At 40.0% G+C, this 20,040-nt stretch overlaps 1 protein-coding gene across 1 annotated transcript in view; it reads right to left on the bottom strand.

The window, feature by feature from the left end:
- The window catches only part of CCDC192 (coiled-coil domain containing 192), a 192,823-nt gene that overhangs the window by 156,370 nt on the left and 16,413 nt on the right, over window positions 1-20,040 (bottom strand). The window contains 1 exon segment of the mRNA XM_065934333.1: window positions 13,175-13,282. Within this exon segment, the coding sequence (XP_065790405.1) occupies window positions 13,175-13,282 (108 nt within the window).

The raw sequence follows: 20,040 nt of genomic DNA on the forward strand, positions 1-20,040 counted from the left end.
TTCCTTCTAGTAAGAAATATTGTGGTTGATGGTCCCGGGATTATTAAAAGATTGGAGCCTGAGGAACTATTCTCCAGAAAAGGTAAACATAAAACAGAAGCCAATTAAAATTCACCCTCTGTGTTCAGCACAATTACATCCTCATGCTCATAAGGATGTGCTTCCCCCCAAATGTTCCTGCCTAAGACCGTGTGTCTATTCTACATTAATCCAAAATGTACTTTCCCTCTCAAAAGGAGACAACCTAAAGTCATATCAAGTTCCTACATCACATTTTGTGTGTATCTCTCTGAATCAAATCCAGATGAACCTCATCATGATATAGGCATGAGACAATTTTTAAAGTACCTTCCCTCATATGCCTAAAGTACAGAGAAAACAGGATAGTCACGGTATTATTCTCCTTTAAAGGAGGGGGGAAGGGAAACAATTTACAGTTGTCATAGGCCATTGAAACCATCACATTCTCTCAGTCAGCAATAATAAGGCCTATCCTGGTGATGCAATGAGTGGAGGTGGAAGTTTCTGGTCTGTTTGATTCTGTTTCTAACCTCTGGGAGCCTTCTTTGTCCTTTTCTTCCATGGTCACCATCAAGAAGAAAGCTAGAAGGCATGCCTTTGGTAGGGGGTGTACTATGTTTTAGTTTTGGGTGTATCACTAATTCCTCTTCTTGTCAAGACCATTTCAGTTACACTACAGAAAACTAATGCAAATTGGTTTCCATTAAGAAGATAATTAATTGGTTCATTTAAATGAAAAGTAGAGGCACCCCTAAATTCTGAGTCTTAAATTAGATCCTCAGAATTCCCTGCCTTCCTCCCTCTCTCTCTCCTAACCTCTCTCCCTTTTATGCTACAGAGAAAAAATTCCCTGTGACTGTGAAGAGGGCTACCCTGGATTATTTCCCTCTCCTAATCTCTGTTCTTCACCTCTGCCCCCCGCCCCCACTACTCTACTAAAACTGGTTGTGCCTAGGTTGCCTGTGAGTCTCATTTTTCCAAATGCAATGTACTCATTTGGGGCCATCTTTTTCAATAGCCCAGTAAATTATTACATGTTTGAGGATGCCATGCCTCATGAAACACTGTCTTCTTCCTGCTTCCAGAACATGAGTCTCTGGATTTCTTCCTGATTCTTAGTTCCCTTGGCTAGATTTTCATTGTTTTCACTTCTCTAAATATAAAAATCTGAAAGTCCTAGCAGATCTCATTAGGTGTCATGGTTGAAACACTAGTCATACACCTGTTTATGGCTCCCAATTTTGCTACATACACCACTTAGCTTATATATCCAACAACCTACTTAATATTGTCACTCAAATACTTACTAGGCAACCAACAATTAATGCCTTCATTAAGAGTGAAATAATGCCATTTGCAGCAACATGGATGCATCTAGAGAATATTTTACTAAGTCAGAAAGAAAAAGACAGATACCATGTAACATCATTTATATGTGGAATCTAAAATATGACACAAGTGCACTTATCTACAAGACAGAGACAGACTCACAGACACAGAGACAGACCTGTGGCTGCCAAAGGGGAGAAGGGGTGAGGGAGGCGTGGATTGGGAGTTTGGGGTTAGCAGATGCAAAGTATTACATACAGAATGGACAAACAATAAGGTCCTTCTGTATTGCATAGGGGACTATGTTCAATATCCTGGAATACTGTAATGGAAAGGAATATGGAAAGAATATATGTATATATCTGAATCATATTGTATAGCAGAAATAAACACAACATTGTAGATCAACTGTACTTCAATAAAATAAATTCTAAGAAAGGATGAATATATTGCAAATTAACTCCTCATATTCTATAGCTTCCCAGGACTTCCCTCTTCTTAATAAATGGAACCAGTCATCCATATGTTCAAGCCACAGGTATACTTAAAACTTCTCTTTCTTTCACCATCTACTCAGTCCTTCATAGAGGACAATTATTAAAGCCACCTCATTAAGTAGTGTGAACTGTTATGTTTATCTCCTCTTGTTGGTTCTCTTAGATCATCTCCTCCACAATCCACACCCACATACACAGCAATTAATATCGTAGAAGAGGTTTCCAGTGTCACTCAAAAACCACTCAAAAACAAATTGAGTCTTGGCAACCCTTGCAGAACTCACGCTACAGAGAAGAGTGACTATTTAAAAACAAAGGCTTCCCTTGTGCAAGCTGAGTTGGACTAGTAGTTTTGCAAGTTTTGCAAGCTGAGTTGGACTAGTAGTACAAGCGACTAAATTCCCTAGCAATAAATAACTGAGGCAAGCTCTGTAAAAATTACCTATCCTACTGTGGAACGGGCAAGAACCCCTGTGTCTGAAGATACTTTCAGGTCACAGAACTGGTTTGGTCTCTTTCCAGTTTTACAGCTAAAAGCAAACAACAAATTCCTCATCCTACCCTCATCCTAGACAAAACAGACTTTTACATTTATTAACATTTCTGCTTTTAACAAGTTATTTCTAGCCATTCCTAGGTGTATGCACATCTTAATATAGACTTCTCAAGTCTTTAATTTAGAAGCATGGTTACCTCCGGTTTTAGTTTGTTGGGGCTGCTCTTAGAGTACCACAAACTGAGTGGCTTAAATATACATTTATTATCTCACTGCCTTGGAGGCCAGAAGTTCAAAATCAAGTGTCAGTAGGGTTCGTTCCTTCTAAGGGCTGTGATAGGGCATCTCTTCTATGTCTCTTTTCTGGCTTCTGGCAATCTGTGGTATTCCTTGGCTTCTAGAAGCATGACTTTGGTCTCTATAGCTTCATCTTTGCATGACTTCTCTCTGTATGTTTGTGTCCAAATTTCCACTTTTCTAAGGATGCAGCCTTATTGGATTGGGAGCCTATCCTACTCCAACATGTCCTCATTTTAACTATTACATCTGCAAAAACCATATTGCCAAATAAAGTTGTGTTCTGAGATACTAGGAGTTAGACCTTCAACATTTGAAATTGGAAGGGACCAAATTTAACCATAATACCCCCAAGTTGGGGGTAGGGCAAAGCAGGGAACTCTGAGGAGTGAAGAAACATTTATTTAAGCTCTGAATGAAAATACAAATACTCACCAAAAAGTCAATTGATAGTTAAAATATAATGTTATGGATCCAGGCAAAGAGATTCCTAAGATCCATTTAATCTCCAAATATGTCCTCTGGGTCATATGAATATATAATTTTTCAATGCCTATGAGTTTATTTCTGTTCTTTAAGTTTATTTGCATCTTTTTTTTTTTAGATTCCATGTATAAGTGATATCACATGATATTTTTTCTCTACCCAACTTATTTAACTTAATAGGACAACCTCTAGGTCCATTCATGTTGCTGCAAATGGCATTATTTCATTCTGTTCTATGACTGAGTAATGTTCCTGTACATGTGTGTGTTTGTGTGTGTGTGTGTGTGTGTGTATACCATATCTTCTTTATCTATTCATCTGTCCATGGGCATTTAGGCTGCTTCTGTGTATTGGCTGTTGGAAATATTGCTGCCATGAACATGGGGGTGTGTGTACATTTTTAAACTAAAGTTTTTGTTTTTCCCAGATACATGCCCAGGAGTAGGATCACTGAATCATATGGCAACTTTGTAATTTGTTAAGGAACCTTCATTCTGCTCTCCACAGTGGTTGTACCCATTTGCATTCCCACCAACAGTTTGAGAGGGTTCTCTTTTCTCTACATCCTCTCCTCTCCAGCATTTATTATTTGCAGACTTTTTGATAATGCCCATTATGATTGTTGTGATACCTCATTGTAATTTTGACTTGTATCTCTCTAATCATTAACAGTGTTGAGCATCTTTTCATGTGCCTGTTGCCCATCTGTATATCTTCCTTGGAGAAATGTCTTCTTAGGTTTTTTGTTCATTTTTTTTTAAATTGGGTTGTTTGTTTTGTTAATATTGAGCTCTATGACCTTTTGTATATTTTGGAAATTAATCTGGTCTTACATTTAGCTCTTTAGCCTATTTTGCATTTAATTTTGTATATAGTGTTAGGGAATGCTTTAATTTTAGTCTTTTACATGTAGCTGTCCAGTTTTCCCAGCACCACTACTTAGAGACTGTCTTTTCTCCATTGTATATTCTTGCTTCCTTTGTTATAGATTATTTGACCATAAGTGCATGGGTTTATTTCTAAGCTTTCTATCCTGTTCCACTGATCCGTATATACCTGACTGTGGTCTTCTAATAATTACTCTGTTCTTCTCAGTTTTCTTTGAGTTTTCTCTCTGAGGGCAAATTTGAATACCCTTCAAACCCTTTAATGTCTCCCCTTTGCCTGTAGGTCAACTCTGAATGTTTTGATGGAAAAGAGCATGAGCTATATGACATCAGAGAGAGAAATGGATAGATCTAACTTGATTTGAGACCTCAGGGAAGTCAGTGTTTGTATTTGTGTTCCATGTGGTGTAGTGGAAGATACAGACAAATAGACAGTTAAAACGGACAGAGATGGTGGTGGTAAAATGGGAGAAGGATTATGACAGCACCTAGTAAGGACATCTAACTCAAACTTGAAAGAGGAAGAAAAACAGGTTGGAGTAAGTGGTCATCTAATTGAAAATCCAAAAGGAGAAATTTGTTGAAATTTGTTGGATAACAGAAAAGGGAATGAGAGGAGAGCAATTCTCTGCAGAAGCAGAGGGAAAGGGATGAATTAATTAAAACCTGACTATAAGGAACAAGAGGCTTCCCAGGGGACACTAGTGGTAAAGAATCTGCCTGTCAATGCAGGAGACTCAGCTTCGATATCTAGACTGGGAAAATCCCCTGGAGTAGGAAATGGCTACCCACCCCAGCATTGTTGCCTGGAGAATCCCACAGACAGAGGAGCCAGGTGAACTACAGTTCACGGGGTCACAAAAGAGGAAAACACGACTGTGCACAAGGAACAAAGCCCTTTTTTTTAAATAGATGAGACAGGTAACAGAGAATATATTACTTTTAAGAAATTGAAAGCGGTGTAATAGTAATATACTGGGAGTGGTGTAACATCAAACTGGAGAAACAAATAGGGGATTAGACCACAAAGGATTGTAAAATTTGTTAAGAAGTATATGTTTGATCCTGAGAGTAAATTGGGGCTAATTTAGGATCTAAGTAAGGAAAAATATGAGGTCTGTGTTGCAGAATCTTCCCTCTGGCTGTAGCGTTGAGGAGCCGTCAATAAGCACCATAATGAAAGTAAAGTGGGAGAAGTTTCTGGAGTTGGTGGCCTGGGCAAGGGCAGTGGTGATAGAGAAAAGCAGATGGATCAAAGAACTCTTTGAGATGCATCATTCATAGTACTTAGCATTTGGATGTGTGGGGTGAGCAGAGGAGAGTGTCAAAGCAGCTTGGATTTCTGATATAGCCACAAGAGAACTGTTGGCAGCTATCCTTGGCTTAGGGGATGTGAGAACAGGAACAGATTTGGGACAGGAAGCTAATGGACAGGCAGAGCTTGAGTTGCCTCTTTGAGCCTTGGTGGACCCATCAGTAGGCAGTTGGAAGTTCACACATGGGATCAGGAGGAAGACTTGGTTCTTTTTGATAGGTTGTGTGCTCTGAAGGCAAGCCATCAAGGGAGAATGTCTAGAAAAAGCATACAAGTGGGCTGCAATCCCACAAAAGGATTCTCATCATTTGCAAAATGGGAATACACATTTCCAGGGCCAGTGGGAGAAAAATACAGGAAGCTAACATATATAGGAGTACCTTGCAGAGTGCTTGGCTCACAGTTAAAGAGTTCAACAAATATATTATTGAATGAATAAATGAATAATTAAACAAAAGTATAGACCTAATTTACTAATTTCCTTGTAGAGTCTAAGCAAAGTGAAAGTTAGTTTGCCATCACTGAGACAGTCTTAAGAAGAAAATGAAGGTTGCTGCTGAGTCGCATCAGTCGTGTCCGACTCTGTGCGACCCCATAGATGGCAGCCTACCAGGCTCCCCCGTCTCTGGGATTCTCCAGGCAAGAACCCTGGAGTGGGTTGCCATTTCCTTCTCCAATGCATTAAAGTGAAAAGTGAAAGTGAAGTTGCTCAGTTGTGTCCGACTCTTAGCGATTCCATGGACTACAGCCTACCAGGCTCCTCCGTCCATGGGATTTTCCAAGCAAGAGTACTGGAATGGGGTGCCATTGCCTTTGCCCATGCAAAAAAGACACCTGCACTTATCAGCAGAGCCAAGACTTATAAGAGACAGAGGATTTTGCTGTTTCTTAGACAAGAAAGTCACATTTATTAGTACTCAGTCAGCTATTTAAAACTGACCTCAGTTTGATCTTGACATTTACAAGCAAAAGGAAGTCTTTAGTTATGTAATAGGCCAGAAATCCATTCGTCCCTCCTATAACAATGACAACAGAAGCCCATTTGTCATTATGCTTGATTCTACTCAAAACAACACATCTCTTCACCAGCTGGTAGTCTTTTCTTACATTCTCTGAGGTTCCCAGTCAATATGCAACACAAGGGTGTGTGTGTGTGTGTATGTGTTTTAGGGGGGAAATTTTCTGTAGTAAAATAAACTAGAACCAAATCGTTTAACAAAATTCTCAATTACTAGGTTTCATGGTGATAAGGAAAGACTTTCCAAGTTAAACAAGCTGTTTGTGATTTTGTGGCATTAAAGTAGACTTCCAAACAGACTGGAAAACAAAAACTCATTCACAAAAACTCATGATTTGGGCTTGGCATATCAGGCATAATTTCTGAGCATTTGCAGAAATGAATACTCCTACCAAGGGCACATTACTTATTTCAAATAAACTTGACATCAAGGGATCCACTGTTGCATTTAAACAATGAAAAAAGAACCAGTACATTTTTGAGACAATCTCAGTATGCATCAAATCACTTTTAGCTACTCACACACATAATCGGCATCTAAAAATTTGCTGGAGATCTATGTTCTTTCTATTGCTAAATGTAAAGTAAACAGATTGAACACTAAGAGGCAAACAATAGAGTTTATTTTAGAGCCTGAGATACACAGTGATGAATAGATTTTAGTTATTAGAGTCTTTGTCTTTCTATTGGTTTGCTTACTTTGCTCAGTGTTAAAGGTAAAAAGATCAGTTAGATGTCTCATTCAATCCCCAGAAACTATTGCATAAGTCAGAGGGGTTCATGATAGTCCTTACACAAAAAGAGAGTATTGGTAAAGGACCAAGAAGACTGAATCTAATTTCAGCTCAAAAATTTACCTGGGATTTACAATCAGAAGTACCTGCTGAAAGTCACACTGTTGCAGAGCATTGGAATTGAACTGAGAGTCCATAGAGTCATGTATTTATGAATGGTTGATTTTTGACAAGGCTGTCAAGACCATTCAATGCAGAAACATTGTCTCTTCAACAAGTAGAGAAACCAGATCTTCACATGCTAGAGAACATTGAAGTTATCAGGACAAAGCACTATGAGGAACAGAATTGGCCAAGGGTTGGATGAGCAAAGGACATATTTGGCAGCCTAATATCCATTCTCCCCTTCTTAGTAAAACTGTCTTCATGCTCTTGGGGTGACAATGTACCTAGCTAAAATTCCATATTTCCTAGCCCCCATGCTAATAACTGTGGTCAAGCATAAGTAAGAATTCATTAGGAAAGGATTAGGGAAAAGCTCTTCGAAGAGGCTGCTCAGTTGTCCATCTCGGTTTTGCACTTGCTCTTTCCATATTCATGGTGCTTGACTCTGAATGTCTGCAGGTGCCTCTTGGACCCTGAGGATGGAAGTCAAGTTTGAATGCATGGAGGCCAAGCTCAGGCCTCTGAGGGCTGCGGAGTTACTGAGCCTGTTTCTGGATCTAAGCACAGTACTTGAAACACTATAGGTGCTTAGTAAATGCTAGTTCCTCCACTCTCTGCCTACCATTGGTAATACTTGGCAAAGGTCTGGTACCAGGCCTGCATCCCTGTAGGATGTGAACTTAGACACCACCCCCCAACTGTGCCCTTTTTCATGCTTTGCCTCCATTGTTGCTTCTGATGTTCTTTAAGATCGAGGATAACCTCAGACAGGGAAATCCCAGGTGAAAAAAGTGAAGAAACTGCCTTTGAATATAACATAATTGGTCAAGTAGAGTAAAGAGTGAGAACATAGGAAGTTGCTGTTATTAATTTTATTTTGAGCTTTTATAAATGTCTCGCTCATCGGGTAAGGGAAAAATTAGCTGGCATGTTAGCCATTACTAAGTATGAAAAAGGTAAGCTCCCATGTACTTTATTTCAAAAGCTGAGAAATAAAACTACCATATATCTTCTCCTCTGAAATGTCTCTGCATTTTGAGTATTACCAATAAATCTCTCTTTATGAAGACAAAAGGGGCAAAATTATTTTTATGATCCAAAAGATGATCAAGGGCCCCTTACTGTGTTTTGTGTATATCCTTTTCCTACCTGGGAAAAACAATAGGATAAAAGGTCAAGTTCTGCATCAAGCCTCCCACCTCCAAGCTCTTGCTTCAAGGTATGATATTTCTTTCCCAGTTGGTTTTTATGCCACACACCACATATAACTAATATTTTGCTAAGTATGGTATCCAAAAGATGCCTAAAGCTAATTCTGACTACATAATTGTTACTGGATTCACCTCCTTGATTAGAAAGTGATCACAAATTTTCTCCACTCCTGAGTTTTCTGTCCTTGAAACCCCAGGAAGTCCAGGTACCAGCACTGTCCATTCAGCTCCCCATCTGGGCAAAACCATATTAAATAGAAGAAAATCATATATAAATCACATAGAGAATGGACAGAATGAAGCAGAAGGAAAGAAAGTTAAAGTAATATAGAAGTCCCTTTACCAAACGAAGAGCTGAGGAAGAGGAGAAAGGAAAGCGAGGCAGTGAAAAAGCCAAGTAGGAAAAAGGAGCTGGGGTGGGGTTGGGGTCTTTCCTGGTTGAAAGACTGATATTCTTAAGCAATCACTGTGTTGTGATTTGTGTGTCTTTCAAGCACTTTGAGAGATACCAGTAAAAAAGCAAACTTACACACACACACATTAGCCCCTGACCCATGACTCAGAGGTTCACACAGTTCTGTTATGACCACTATGAGGAGTAGAGATAATTAACATTTATTGAGAACCTACTAAGAACCAGGTACAGTTATTCAAAGCTCATAACAGCCCTATGAAGCCAGTGTGCTTACCCTCTTCTATAGAAGATAGCTATGATTCAGAGAGACGAAGTGAACTGCCCAAGGTTATAAAGCTAGCAAGTAGGGGAGCAGAAGCAAACCCTGAACTCTCCTGGCTCTGCTGCTGGGAGCCGGGAACCAGACTGATGGTGAATGAGAGACACGGGACCAGCGCTGTTGCCAGAGGAAGCAGCTCAGGAACTGGCCGGCGGTGTCCCTCTGTGCTCTGGGATCTCTGGGATCTCTGGATCTGTGCTCCATTGTGAAATTGTGGCTTCTCCTGACACTTTCTTAGCATAGAAGCTGTGGGCTTTCTTTGCTCCTGTGTGGTTGTAAATTGCAGCCCCTGAGCCCTTTCTTTTGTCCCTCCTCCTATGTGCACTGCTGATAGAAACCAGCACACAGCAAAACCTGCTCTTTAATGAGTTTTTCCTGAAAATTTTTTACTCTTCTTTTCTCCTCCTTAACTCTTTTCCTTTATTCCCATTCCTCCTTCTAGCCTTTTATCTACTACCTAATTTCCAAACCTTTCCTCCCTCTGATCATAACCTACAGGAAATTTCAGTAAGTGTTTTCTTTAGCAAAACTTAGCAATGTTTTGAATTATCGTTATTACCCAGGACAAGAGATGGATTCTTATGTCCCATTCTCCCTCTGGCCTGCTGACTTGCTGCAAACTTATTTCTGAGAGCTGTGAACAGCCCAGATTAAAAGTCTAATTGCAAGTTATCCTGATCTCATATTTCTTTTGACACTAGTGACATGACTGAAGAGAAATAAAGAATAATTGTTAGCTAAGGGAAACCAACAAAGAAGTCTGTTTACCGTATGACCTCACAGAGGAAGTGCCACAAACTCCTTTCTTCCTTACTATTACTAAGTTTCTTCTTTTGCATCATGAACCAGCAGAGGTCTTGCTGAAAGGGACCCTAGGAAGGTTCAGTTTAAGTAACCTGAGACCCAGGACCTACAAGTGCTTGGTGTAGATGAATTCTGAGGCATCTGCCTGGGTTGGTTCTATGTGCATTGCTAAGAGCATTCAACCATAATAACATCAACATTTACCCTTTTCTCAGAGGCAGGACCCAGTGGTTGACAGTCCCACAAGCTTCCACTCCTTAGTTTCAGCACAAATTTTCGTCCTCAACATTTCCTCTCCTCTCCCCGCTTGTTTCTAGCCCACCAGGCCAGCCCATCTGGCCAGTGTCCAACCACAGGGCTGACAAAATGATCTGGATTACCAATGAAAGCTAGCTAGCATTCCCTCCTTCCTTGTGACAAATCCTAAATTAATGGTATTTAAAAGAAGACTTAACACGTATACACGTAAACAGGAAAAATATACTCCACACACACACACACACACACAAACACACATACTACTGTCTAGACCACTAAAGACAATTTCTCTTTTTGCAACCACAAAGTGGCCTAGCCTGGTAAGGAAGACAGTGGCACCCAGTGGACAAACGTTTGATTGTTTGAGACAGGTGTCCCTTTCAGAAATATCCTCCTCTCTCAGTTTTAAGAAAGGTGCTCTTACCTTTCCCTATCCTTCTGTCATCACATTTTTAAGACATCTACTGAATTTAAAAATAGGGGGGAAGCAAATGTTGTTACAGTTTTAACTCATCAAGAATAAGAGTAAACTGAAACACTGAAAAAAGCAAAAATTTCAGGAGTAAATCCTCTGAGGCTAGTGTCTGCATTTGATTAACCTGTTTCAACAGTAACAGTGGAGACAGCCAAAGCTAATAAAATACTCAACTTAATTAAAAATGTAATATTAAAAATGCCTGTAATGGGCTTTTTTCCCCACATGTAATGTTCTCCTTTGCCTCACACCATTGCCAACTTCCAATTAAATTCCCTTGGTTGTATACAAATTTGGCAACTCCAGGGGCATTACTTCAGGAAAACAACACATACAGCTCCTGCATATTAATGCTATTTTGCAGTCTATGTGGGAGTCAGACAAACACCTATTTTCACTCTCCAGCCCTTGCTGTGATTCTTCTGATTGTGAGCTACTTGGGTAGAAAAGCTTTGCATATCTTTCTTTCCCCAAACAGCTAACTAGTATCTTACTCATGGTAGTTACAAAGAAATGGTGAAATCTAGTTTCCATCTTATACAATTAATCTGCTAAACCCTGAAAAGAAGTATCTGAGTGTTTGATGTTACATAAAGGGATCATCTAGTTAAGAATCTTAAATATTAGGGACTAGTTGCATTGGATAAAGGTATTTTATAAAGAACAAGAGGGATGAGGACTTTCATGGATGAGTTGAATTTTACTGATTTACATTATTAAAAGCACTAAAAGACATTCAATTACAAAGTAAACATACATCTTCTTAGTGAAACCTAATACCAGCAAGGGTGCCCTCAGTTCGCCATTTCCAGTTTCTTTCAGGTTTGCATGCTCTGAAATCCTTGGTTTTTATACTTTGCAATGGTACCTCATGTTTAGCATTATAAAAAATTCTTTGTAATTCAAATTTTGCCACAATTTGAAGCTTGCTTTTCATGGTTTAGTAGCTAAGTTGTGTACGACTCTTCTGAACCCATGGACTGCAGCCTGCCAAACTGCTCAGTCCAAGGGATTCTCCAGGCAAGAATACTGAAGTGGGTTGCTGTTTCATTCTCCTTTGCTTCTTATGGGTGGTTTAAAAAAGAAGACCAGTTGGTAAGCCAGGTTAAGGCATGTGAGTGAGATGGAATCTCCCCAGTGGGACTGGGCCTAGGGGCACCACTGTTTCATTAATTGATGGGTGGGTCCTGTGACCCATTGCATATATCACATTTAGGCAGCCATCAGTAAACATATTCCAAAGTAAGAGAGTACATTTTTTTGTATGTAGAAAAAAATGGAGGCCATTTATGCATGTATCCCTGTATTACCTGGGTTCCCTGGTAGCTCAGAAGGTAAAGAATCTGCCTGCAATGCAAGAGACCCAGGTTTGACTCCTGGGCGGAAGATCCCCTGCAGAAGAGAATGACTATACACTCCAGTATTCTTGCCTGGAAAATCCCATGGACAGAGGAGCCTGGCAGGCTGCAGTTCATGGAGTTGCAAAACAGTTGGACATGACTTAGCCACTAACATTTCACTTCACTTTCTACATTACATGTTAATTGTATTTAGCACATTTCTCCCCTAGTCTCTGCAAAAATTCTTGTAAAATTCTATCGTACTCAACTTTTGCTATATAGACCCTTGTTATTAAAAACTCAAAATTGTTTTTTGAAAATTTCTAAAAATTTACTAGCAAAACGGCTCAATCCATGATAAATCAATCAATGTAACATTTCAAGGTCTCTGTCTTTTTTATTCCACTGACCGCCACCAACAGTGAGCACTGGTGCCCTGTAGGAGGACCCAGACTCTTGGCCAAGTGCCCTCTCCCCCGGGGGAAGGGCCACAGTAACAGTAGGATTGTGCAACATACACTGTACGGTTTGCAAAGCGTAGCGGTGTCGGGAAATGGTCTGAGCTTTACTGATAGTCACGCTCTGTGTCTCTGAAATAGGAGACCTGGTGTGTGTGCAGATGACCTAGAAAGCAACCTGACTGCTCAGACGAAGCTATGCTTCACCTGTTATCTGTTTTGCCTCTGTGAGTTTCAAAACCCAAGAGGGATGCCAGTATTTGAAAAACTCTTTCTCCCCATAATTGGAGAAAGTTGCTCCTTTGGGTTTCCTATAGGTTTTATCCGTTTATAATACAAATATGTTTCACTTATATGTTTCACTTATTTCAGAAGTTTACTTGCTTAAAGGTGGCTTTCCTAGCTCATGGGCTGTGGTGAATGAAAACAAAATACAAAAATGTAAGAGAAGTTTTAAAGGCTCAAAAGGTTCATACAGATTACAGTGATCATTGTAATAACTGAACTGAATGAAATGCTGTGTGTGTGTGTGTGTGTGTGTGTGTGTGTGTGTATTAGTAGGTACAGAGGTTGGAACACGTATTTAGATTTTCCTCGCTCTATTGCACACTGAGGAACATATATTTCCAGTCCCAGTGACAGGTATTACCTGTTCGGATAAGACTTTAGCCTTTTCTTCTGCTTCCTTCAGGCAAATCTCCAAGGTCTCAAGTTGTGCCAAACTAGACGACATCTGTTCGATTTCCAGGGACTCTTTCTTTAAAACAATAACCAAGTATTACTTTTTGACATGGGTAGTTTCCTGAGCACATCTCAGACAACTCTGTGGACTAAGGACAGGCTTAGTAAACTCACATACATCATCTCCTTTTCTTCTTTAACATAGCAATAAAACAGTGAAATGTTACAAAGACAATAGTGTTATTTAACTGTTTAGAGTCTAAAGACAGAGTTAAAAAGTGCTTATTAATGAACAATGAGCAACTTTACAAAGGTAGAATAAAATATCCATGTTAAAATTTGGTTAATGTGCAACTTTTATTTCTGATATAAATATTTTTCAAGAGGTTAGAACCAAATTTTCACATTCCCAGTAAGAGATGTCACCTAGTGTGCCTGCATTTTTTTTTTTAACATTCATTTATCTTAGTCATTTCAACTCAGGGAAACTTTCATTTCCTTTGATTGTCACCTTCTTGTCACAAGTTCCATTAAAGCAAAGAAACTGCATGGTTTAGAATCAGATTATACATCCCCAGAACATGGGTCTGTTCAGTTCAGTTCAGTCGCTCAGTCGTGTCTGACTCTTTGAGACCCCATGAATCGCAGCATGCCAGGCCTCCCTGTCTATCACAAACTCCTGGAGTTTACTCAAACTCACGTCCATCGAGTTGGTGATGCCATCCAGCCATCTCATCCTCTGTCGTCCCCTTCTCCTGCCCCCAATCCCTCCCAGCATCAGGGTCTTTTCCAATGAGTCAACTCTTTGCATGAGGTGGCCAAAGTATTGGAGTTTCAGCTTCAGCATCAGTCCTTCCAGTGAACACCCAGGACTGATCTCCTTTAGGAAGGACTGGTTGGATCTCCAACATGGCTAATATGACTCATCACCAGACGCGTAGTCCTTGCCTCTCAAAATTGTTCTGAAGTTGCTGTTTCTCATGTACAAGCAAAGAATATGCAAAATTGGTATGGAATTATCACTTACTAGCACTACTAACGCTAGGGCACTTCCTGACTACTCTTTGGCCCTTGAGACAATTAATTAATAAATACACAGCAATGTGGAAATGTCAAAGGAAAAGCCCATTGGTGTTAGGATTCCGATGTTCCTATATCCTTGGGTATGTCCTGTTTTCTTGTGAATGTTCAGGCTGCTGCAGCTGCTTCCAATTAACTCCAGAGGAAAGAAAGAACTGTGTTCCTACATATTAAAAAAACCCACAAAACTGCTGCTTTATTTTCCCTTTGGTCTAGGAGCCCACCGATTTTACACATATGTGCATTTCCTGATGATACAATAGAGCCATCTGGTGGTAAATGGAACCAGCCATAAAAATAAGGCATTCATTCAGTTCCTATAATTGTTCATACCATGCTCCGAAACTTAAAGCCTTGCCATGGACCTCTGATAAAACTGAAACTCCATGGGATGAGGGGCAAAAAAATGTTCTGTCTCAAAAAGAGCATGGCTCCTAAGTCACACAAGACTGTATACTTTCCCCCAGCCTTTGGTGGGTAAAAATTCTGGGTTAGAACAGTGATATTCTAATAGATGAACAGTGATATTATCTATTCAGGGATGAACCAATAATTTTCACTCTCCCATACATGATTCTAATAATTTCAAGAGTCAGTCGAAAACATCTCAAAACAAAACAAAACAAAATTGTTGTATATTTATACTTTTAGGTAGTTTATCTAGCAAAACATTTTATGCCTAAAGGGGAAATTGTTGAGAGTCAAAACTATTAAAAAAAAAAAAAAAACAACTAAGAGTCCCTGATCTAGATCACTATTTCCAAGAGAATCTTCTTGTCTAGTGTTTGACCTCAACAGGAAGTTTGAAAAATCCTTGAGTAGCCCCAGCAAGATCATCTAATCTACTTCTCTAGGTCTTTTTCTCCAAACATCCCTAATTTTCCTTGCCAGAAAGAACAACCATTTCCAGTAAAACAAAAGCATTACAAGTCAAAGTCAAATGAAACAGGCTTGACTGGAGACTGTTATTTAGCACAGGCCTTTGTGTACAGGTAGATTTAAGCCAGCATCGTGTGTTATGGAACAGGGAGCGTTCTGAGCAGACTGTGAGGAGTGCCAAGCGTGTCTTCTGCACCTTTATCCCAGTCGTCAATCCCCATTCCCTGACTTGCCTTCTTACCCCCTCTCCTTTAAGGGGAAGAGCCATGAATGTATCTACTTCGGAGTAAAAATGGCTTACACAAAGTCAAGCACTTTTTAATAGGAAACAACCTCCATTAACCAAGCAAAAGACTACAGATTAAATCATGAATAATCTCAGAAATAGGGCTTTCCAGGTGGCTCAGTGGTAAAGAATCCACCTACCAAAGCAGGAGACATGGGTTTGATCCCTGGGTCAGGAAGATCCCGTGGAAGAGGGCATGGCAACCCACTCCAATATTCTTGCCTGGAGAATCCCATGGACAGAGGAGCCTGGCGGGCTATAGTCCATGAAATTACAAAGAGTTGGACAGAACTGAACATGCACACAGGGAATCTCAGAAATAAGTAAAAAACCTGGCGTTGGAAGTTTTGGAGGTAGGTGTCTATTTTCAGGGAGTGTAAACAGTTAGGTGTAGTTGGTCACTGTCCCGGTTTTGCAGGATGCAATGATATAAGAGCAGAAAGGTGGGACTTACATCATTAAGTTCATTCTCCTCAGGTACATGTGGACACTGTGTATATAAAGCAATTTATGTTTCTTATGAACACAAAACTGTATTGTGATTAATATGATTCCCTCATCAACTACTTTAATCAAAAGTAAAAATGTATGATATATATAGTTGATTGGGGATTGAGTCTATGTCTGTGGATTTTCAAATGGTAAACCCCAGCACTTCAATGTGTATTCCAGCCTTTAAATTCCACTCTTTGTCCTAAGAATTTCTACCTAAATATCTATCAGTAATATAAATGCATGTACCTAAGATAATCAGGATGGTCAAAGTAAAAGACTATTACAGAATATTAAAAATTCCATGAACTTTTGGTTATAGTCCAGACACTTGATTATTATGCTCTCGTGTTAAAGTGGACAGTGTACTAGATGACGAGCCTTCTGCAACACTGTAAGAGTAGATTTCCTTTTTAGCTATAAATGTTCCTCATTTGAGAATTTGGAGGAAAACCTACTCTTTGTTCTAATTTAATTTTTCTTGATATCTCTAAGCCAACTCAGCACCTTTTCATTGTTCCCTTCCCTATTTCTGAGTCATTATGTTTCTGTCTTACAATGACCTTGCTCTTCCTCAGCCATAGAGATCCCTTTCACCCTTCAGGACTGGTTCAAGATCTCTGATTCACTGAAATCTTTCACCTGCCTCTGAATCCACGTGCAGCATTTAGAAAGACAACCGCCCGCAGCAGCCAGACAGCACTGCCCTGAGCATTTACTAGGAGCTCAATAAAGAGTTGTTGATTGACTGAAGGTTCAGCAGTCAGAGAAGGTGACCGCACCAGATGGAGCAGTCCTTCATGCTGAGAGGCTGTAACAGTGCCTCCTTTGAGCAATCCTTTCCAAGTATCCAGCTTAGAACACTGACTGGGTTGAGAGCCCCAGATCAAGTCTGCATGCCAAGGTCAGGGGCCAGACAGCGCAGCAGAGGGCGAGGTGGTGGGTGTGGGTTGGGTGATGATGGCAGGGTTGATGTGAGGATTAAATGACATAAATCAGGTAACTGCTTGGACAGATGAATACTCAATTAATATTCTTTTTACAGATTGTATTCAAATTCCTCTAGAGAGAATCATTTGATGTTAAAAATTTGCTAACTAATTTTTAAACCCTAGGAAAAGAAAGTTCCCATTAAGACACTTCTGTAACAGCAAATGATTAAACCATGGCAATGGGAAATTCAGTCAAGTAAGCAATTAGAACAAAGTTAATATATTAAATATGTGGGTGCATTTCTTTAAAAGCAAGGTTGCTAAATAGAGATGTGGTTATGGCCTTCTGCCTTTACAGAAGAGCGTTTTGCAGTAAGTCAGTTTAAGACAATTAAATGTTTTTACCAATCTGGAGCAACTAACGTCCAGGGCTCCAGCAGCAGCCTCTGCCTAGTGGTCCAGTAACTTCCTGCCAGATAAAACACGCTTTCAACACATTCTGCAACAGTCAAGCTTCCTGCTCGATGTCTTGTCTATTTATTACTGTGGCCCTACTCCTCTTTCCCCCAGCTTGACAAGCAACAAATGCCCTAAACTGTCTTACCCTTCTAGAACCTGCTTATATGTCTCACGTAGATTAAAGTCTTCCCTCAGAGCCCCAACTCAGCCTCTTACCTCCAGGCAGATTTTTTTTCCACTCCTCCCTCAATCTCCAGTCATCAGAATTCACTTTACAGTGGAAAGCTAGTCCCTCTCATGCCCTCTGGGCTTAGCTTTTGCAATAACTTCTTAGGCTAAGTTGCCTGTTTCTCTTTAGGCAACCGTTTAACAATTCAGTTTTGCTGATTCCAACCTGTTATAGTGAAAACAGTATTTCTCTGTGGTTGAGGTTGTGTCATTAATCACTAAATAAAATATTTAAGTTTGAAACATGAACCAACTACATCTATTGTCCAAGCCCGGTGGAAAGAGTTTCTAGAAAGTGCTTATCTCTATGACCTCAAAGGAGATGGTCATGGGAGGATTACGGATGAGCACTGACTAAGGAGAACTCTGCTTGGAATGTGGAAGGCCGCACTGGAGTTGTAGACCTAACCTGACTCACTGGTTGTGTGACCCGGGCTATATGACTCTGGAGCTTCGCTTCTTTAGCTGCTAAATCACGTCCAACTCTTTGCGATGCCGTGGATTATAGTCCACCAGGCTCCTCTGTTCGTGGGATTTCCAGGCACGAATACTGGAGTGGATTGCCATTTCCTTCTCCAGGGCATCTTCCCAACTCAGGGACTGAAAATGCAACTCCTGCATCATCTCCACCAGGGAAGCCCATTCTTGAGGCTTTATTTCTTTCATCTTTAAGTGCATTGGTCAGGTTTCAGAAGGAAACATAGTTAAAGAGATCGAGGGCAGTTTGATGAAAGAAATGGTGAGAGTACGGGTAAGGGTGTCAACCAAGGATGGAGACAGCCCCTCCACCTCCCACTGCCCTCACCCAGATGTGAAGATACTCTTTGTCTTACCTTGACCTGAAGAGTAGGGGGAGAGGTGTGTGGGACTGTTGTCACAGGATCTAGAAAGGGAGCTTGCAGGGAGGGCCATCCAATAAACTGAGGTCTTGGGCAGAAAAATACAGCTGCTGCCAACCTGTGTCCAGGCAGTGGTGGTGGGTGGACCAGTGGAATAAATAGCCTGACCCTCCTCTCCTCTCCCCTGCTGTACTTCTGTCTAGATGTTCCTTGGGCTGAACCCAATGAGAAACCAGAGGACAAGAGAACTTCAACAGCAAGTCCAGAGAGACCAACTCCCTGGAAAGAGCAAGTGGGGAAGGGTGGAGAGTGGATATGGAGGGAGTAACAAAAAAATCTCAGGCTGAAAGGGTCTAATTCTGTTAGTGGTTCTCAAATGCCAGCCCATAGATCAGTGTTGATTTGGGATAACATTTTCACCAGTCAGCAAGAAAAGGATGAAAGCAAACTTTTGAAAAGGACATTGTGAATTTTTCATGAAGCCAGGTTTATTCTATTTAGAGGACTGTCCTTTATTGTGAGATTATGATCATTCTACATATGTTTGTGTTAAGAAGATGTGTCTTAAACAAATGTTAGTGATAGTACATGGGAATTACTGTGTTTTGCTGTTTTCTTTTTGTCTTGGAAAAAATTGAAAAATTGGCAATCCTACAAGAACTAACCAATTATTTTTTGATGGAAATTCTTACTGGTTTATAAAAATCTAAAAGCGTAGAGGCCTTCTATCTAAGTGACCTCTGATAAATTATACATTGAATGTTTTGTCAGGTGGCTATTCCAGAACTATGTTCCCTGAATTCCCCTGGACCAAGTCCAAGATGGACTTGAATTCAATATCAAGTCACTTTAGCACAGTTCCAAGATACTGTTATTCTGGACAAAACCCCACACTTGTAAAGGTCGACCTTTTATAAGGTCGACCTTTACAACCTGTGAAAGGTTAACTCTTTTTCCATTTCCATAGCATCAACTATAGAGCAAAAGAAAAAGGAATATAAAAGGAATTGGTGATTCAGGTTTTAATTTGTAAAAAGATTGTTGGCGCCAGTTAGAGAGAAATGGCCGTACAACATACGATAGCTTCATAAATATAACTTTAAATAATGGCTTACCTAAAACTCTTAACAGGCCAACTAACTTTAGTTCAATTGAACATGATTCAATTCGTTTAAGTTCAAAAAATATTTACTGAGGGCTCACCATTTGCCAGGTACTGTGCTAAGCAATGGGGAAATAGGTTGGAACCAGACATTCAGGATTAATACCCCCACCAGATACTCAGTTTAGAATTTCTCTCCAATATAAAAGTCCTGGATTTAGTTTTATGTGAAAATGAATGTCAAGAATTTGGTTAATTGAACATTTTTATGCTCACTCATAATATATTACTCTGTGCTTTGGGGCCTGTTCTTTTCTCCTTGATGAGGATTCTAATAGATGTTAGAAGGAGGTAAGAGAAGTTCTAACCTGCTTTCAGATACCCCAGGTCTATCTCAAACAATACTACTAGATAAGTTCTCACAGACGGTGAATGGATGGTATTAGAGGAGAAAAGGGACCTAGTAAATAGTTTGTATCTTTCATCATTTAAATAAAAGTTAGTAGTAAAACAGGTTCTGAGTTACAGGAGACCTGA

The sequence above is a fragment of the Muntiacus reevesi genome, chromosome 1 (assembly GCF_963930625.1).
Source record: "Muntiacus reevesi chromosome 1, mMunRee1.1, whole genome shotgun sequence".
In the NCBI taxonomy this organism is placed as follows: domain Eukaryota; kingdom Metazoa; phylum Chordata; class Mammalia; order Artiodactyla; family Cervidae; genus Muntiacus; species Muntiacus reevesi.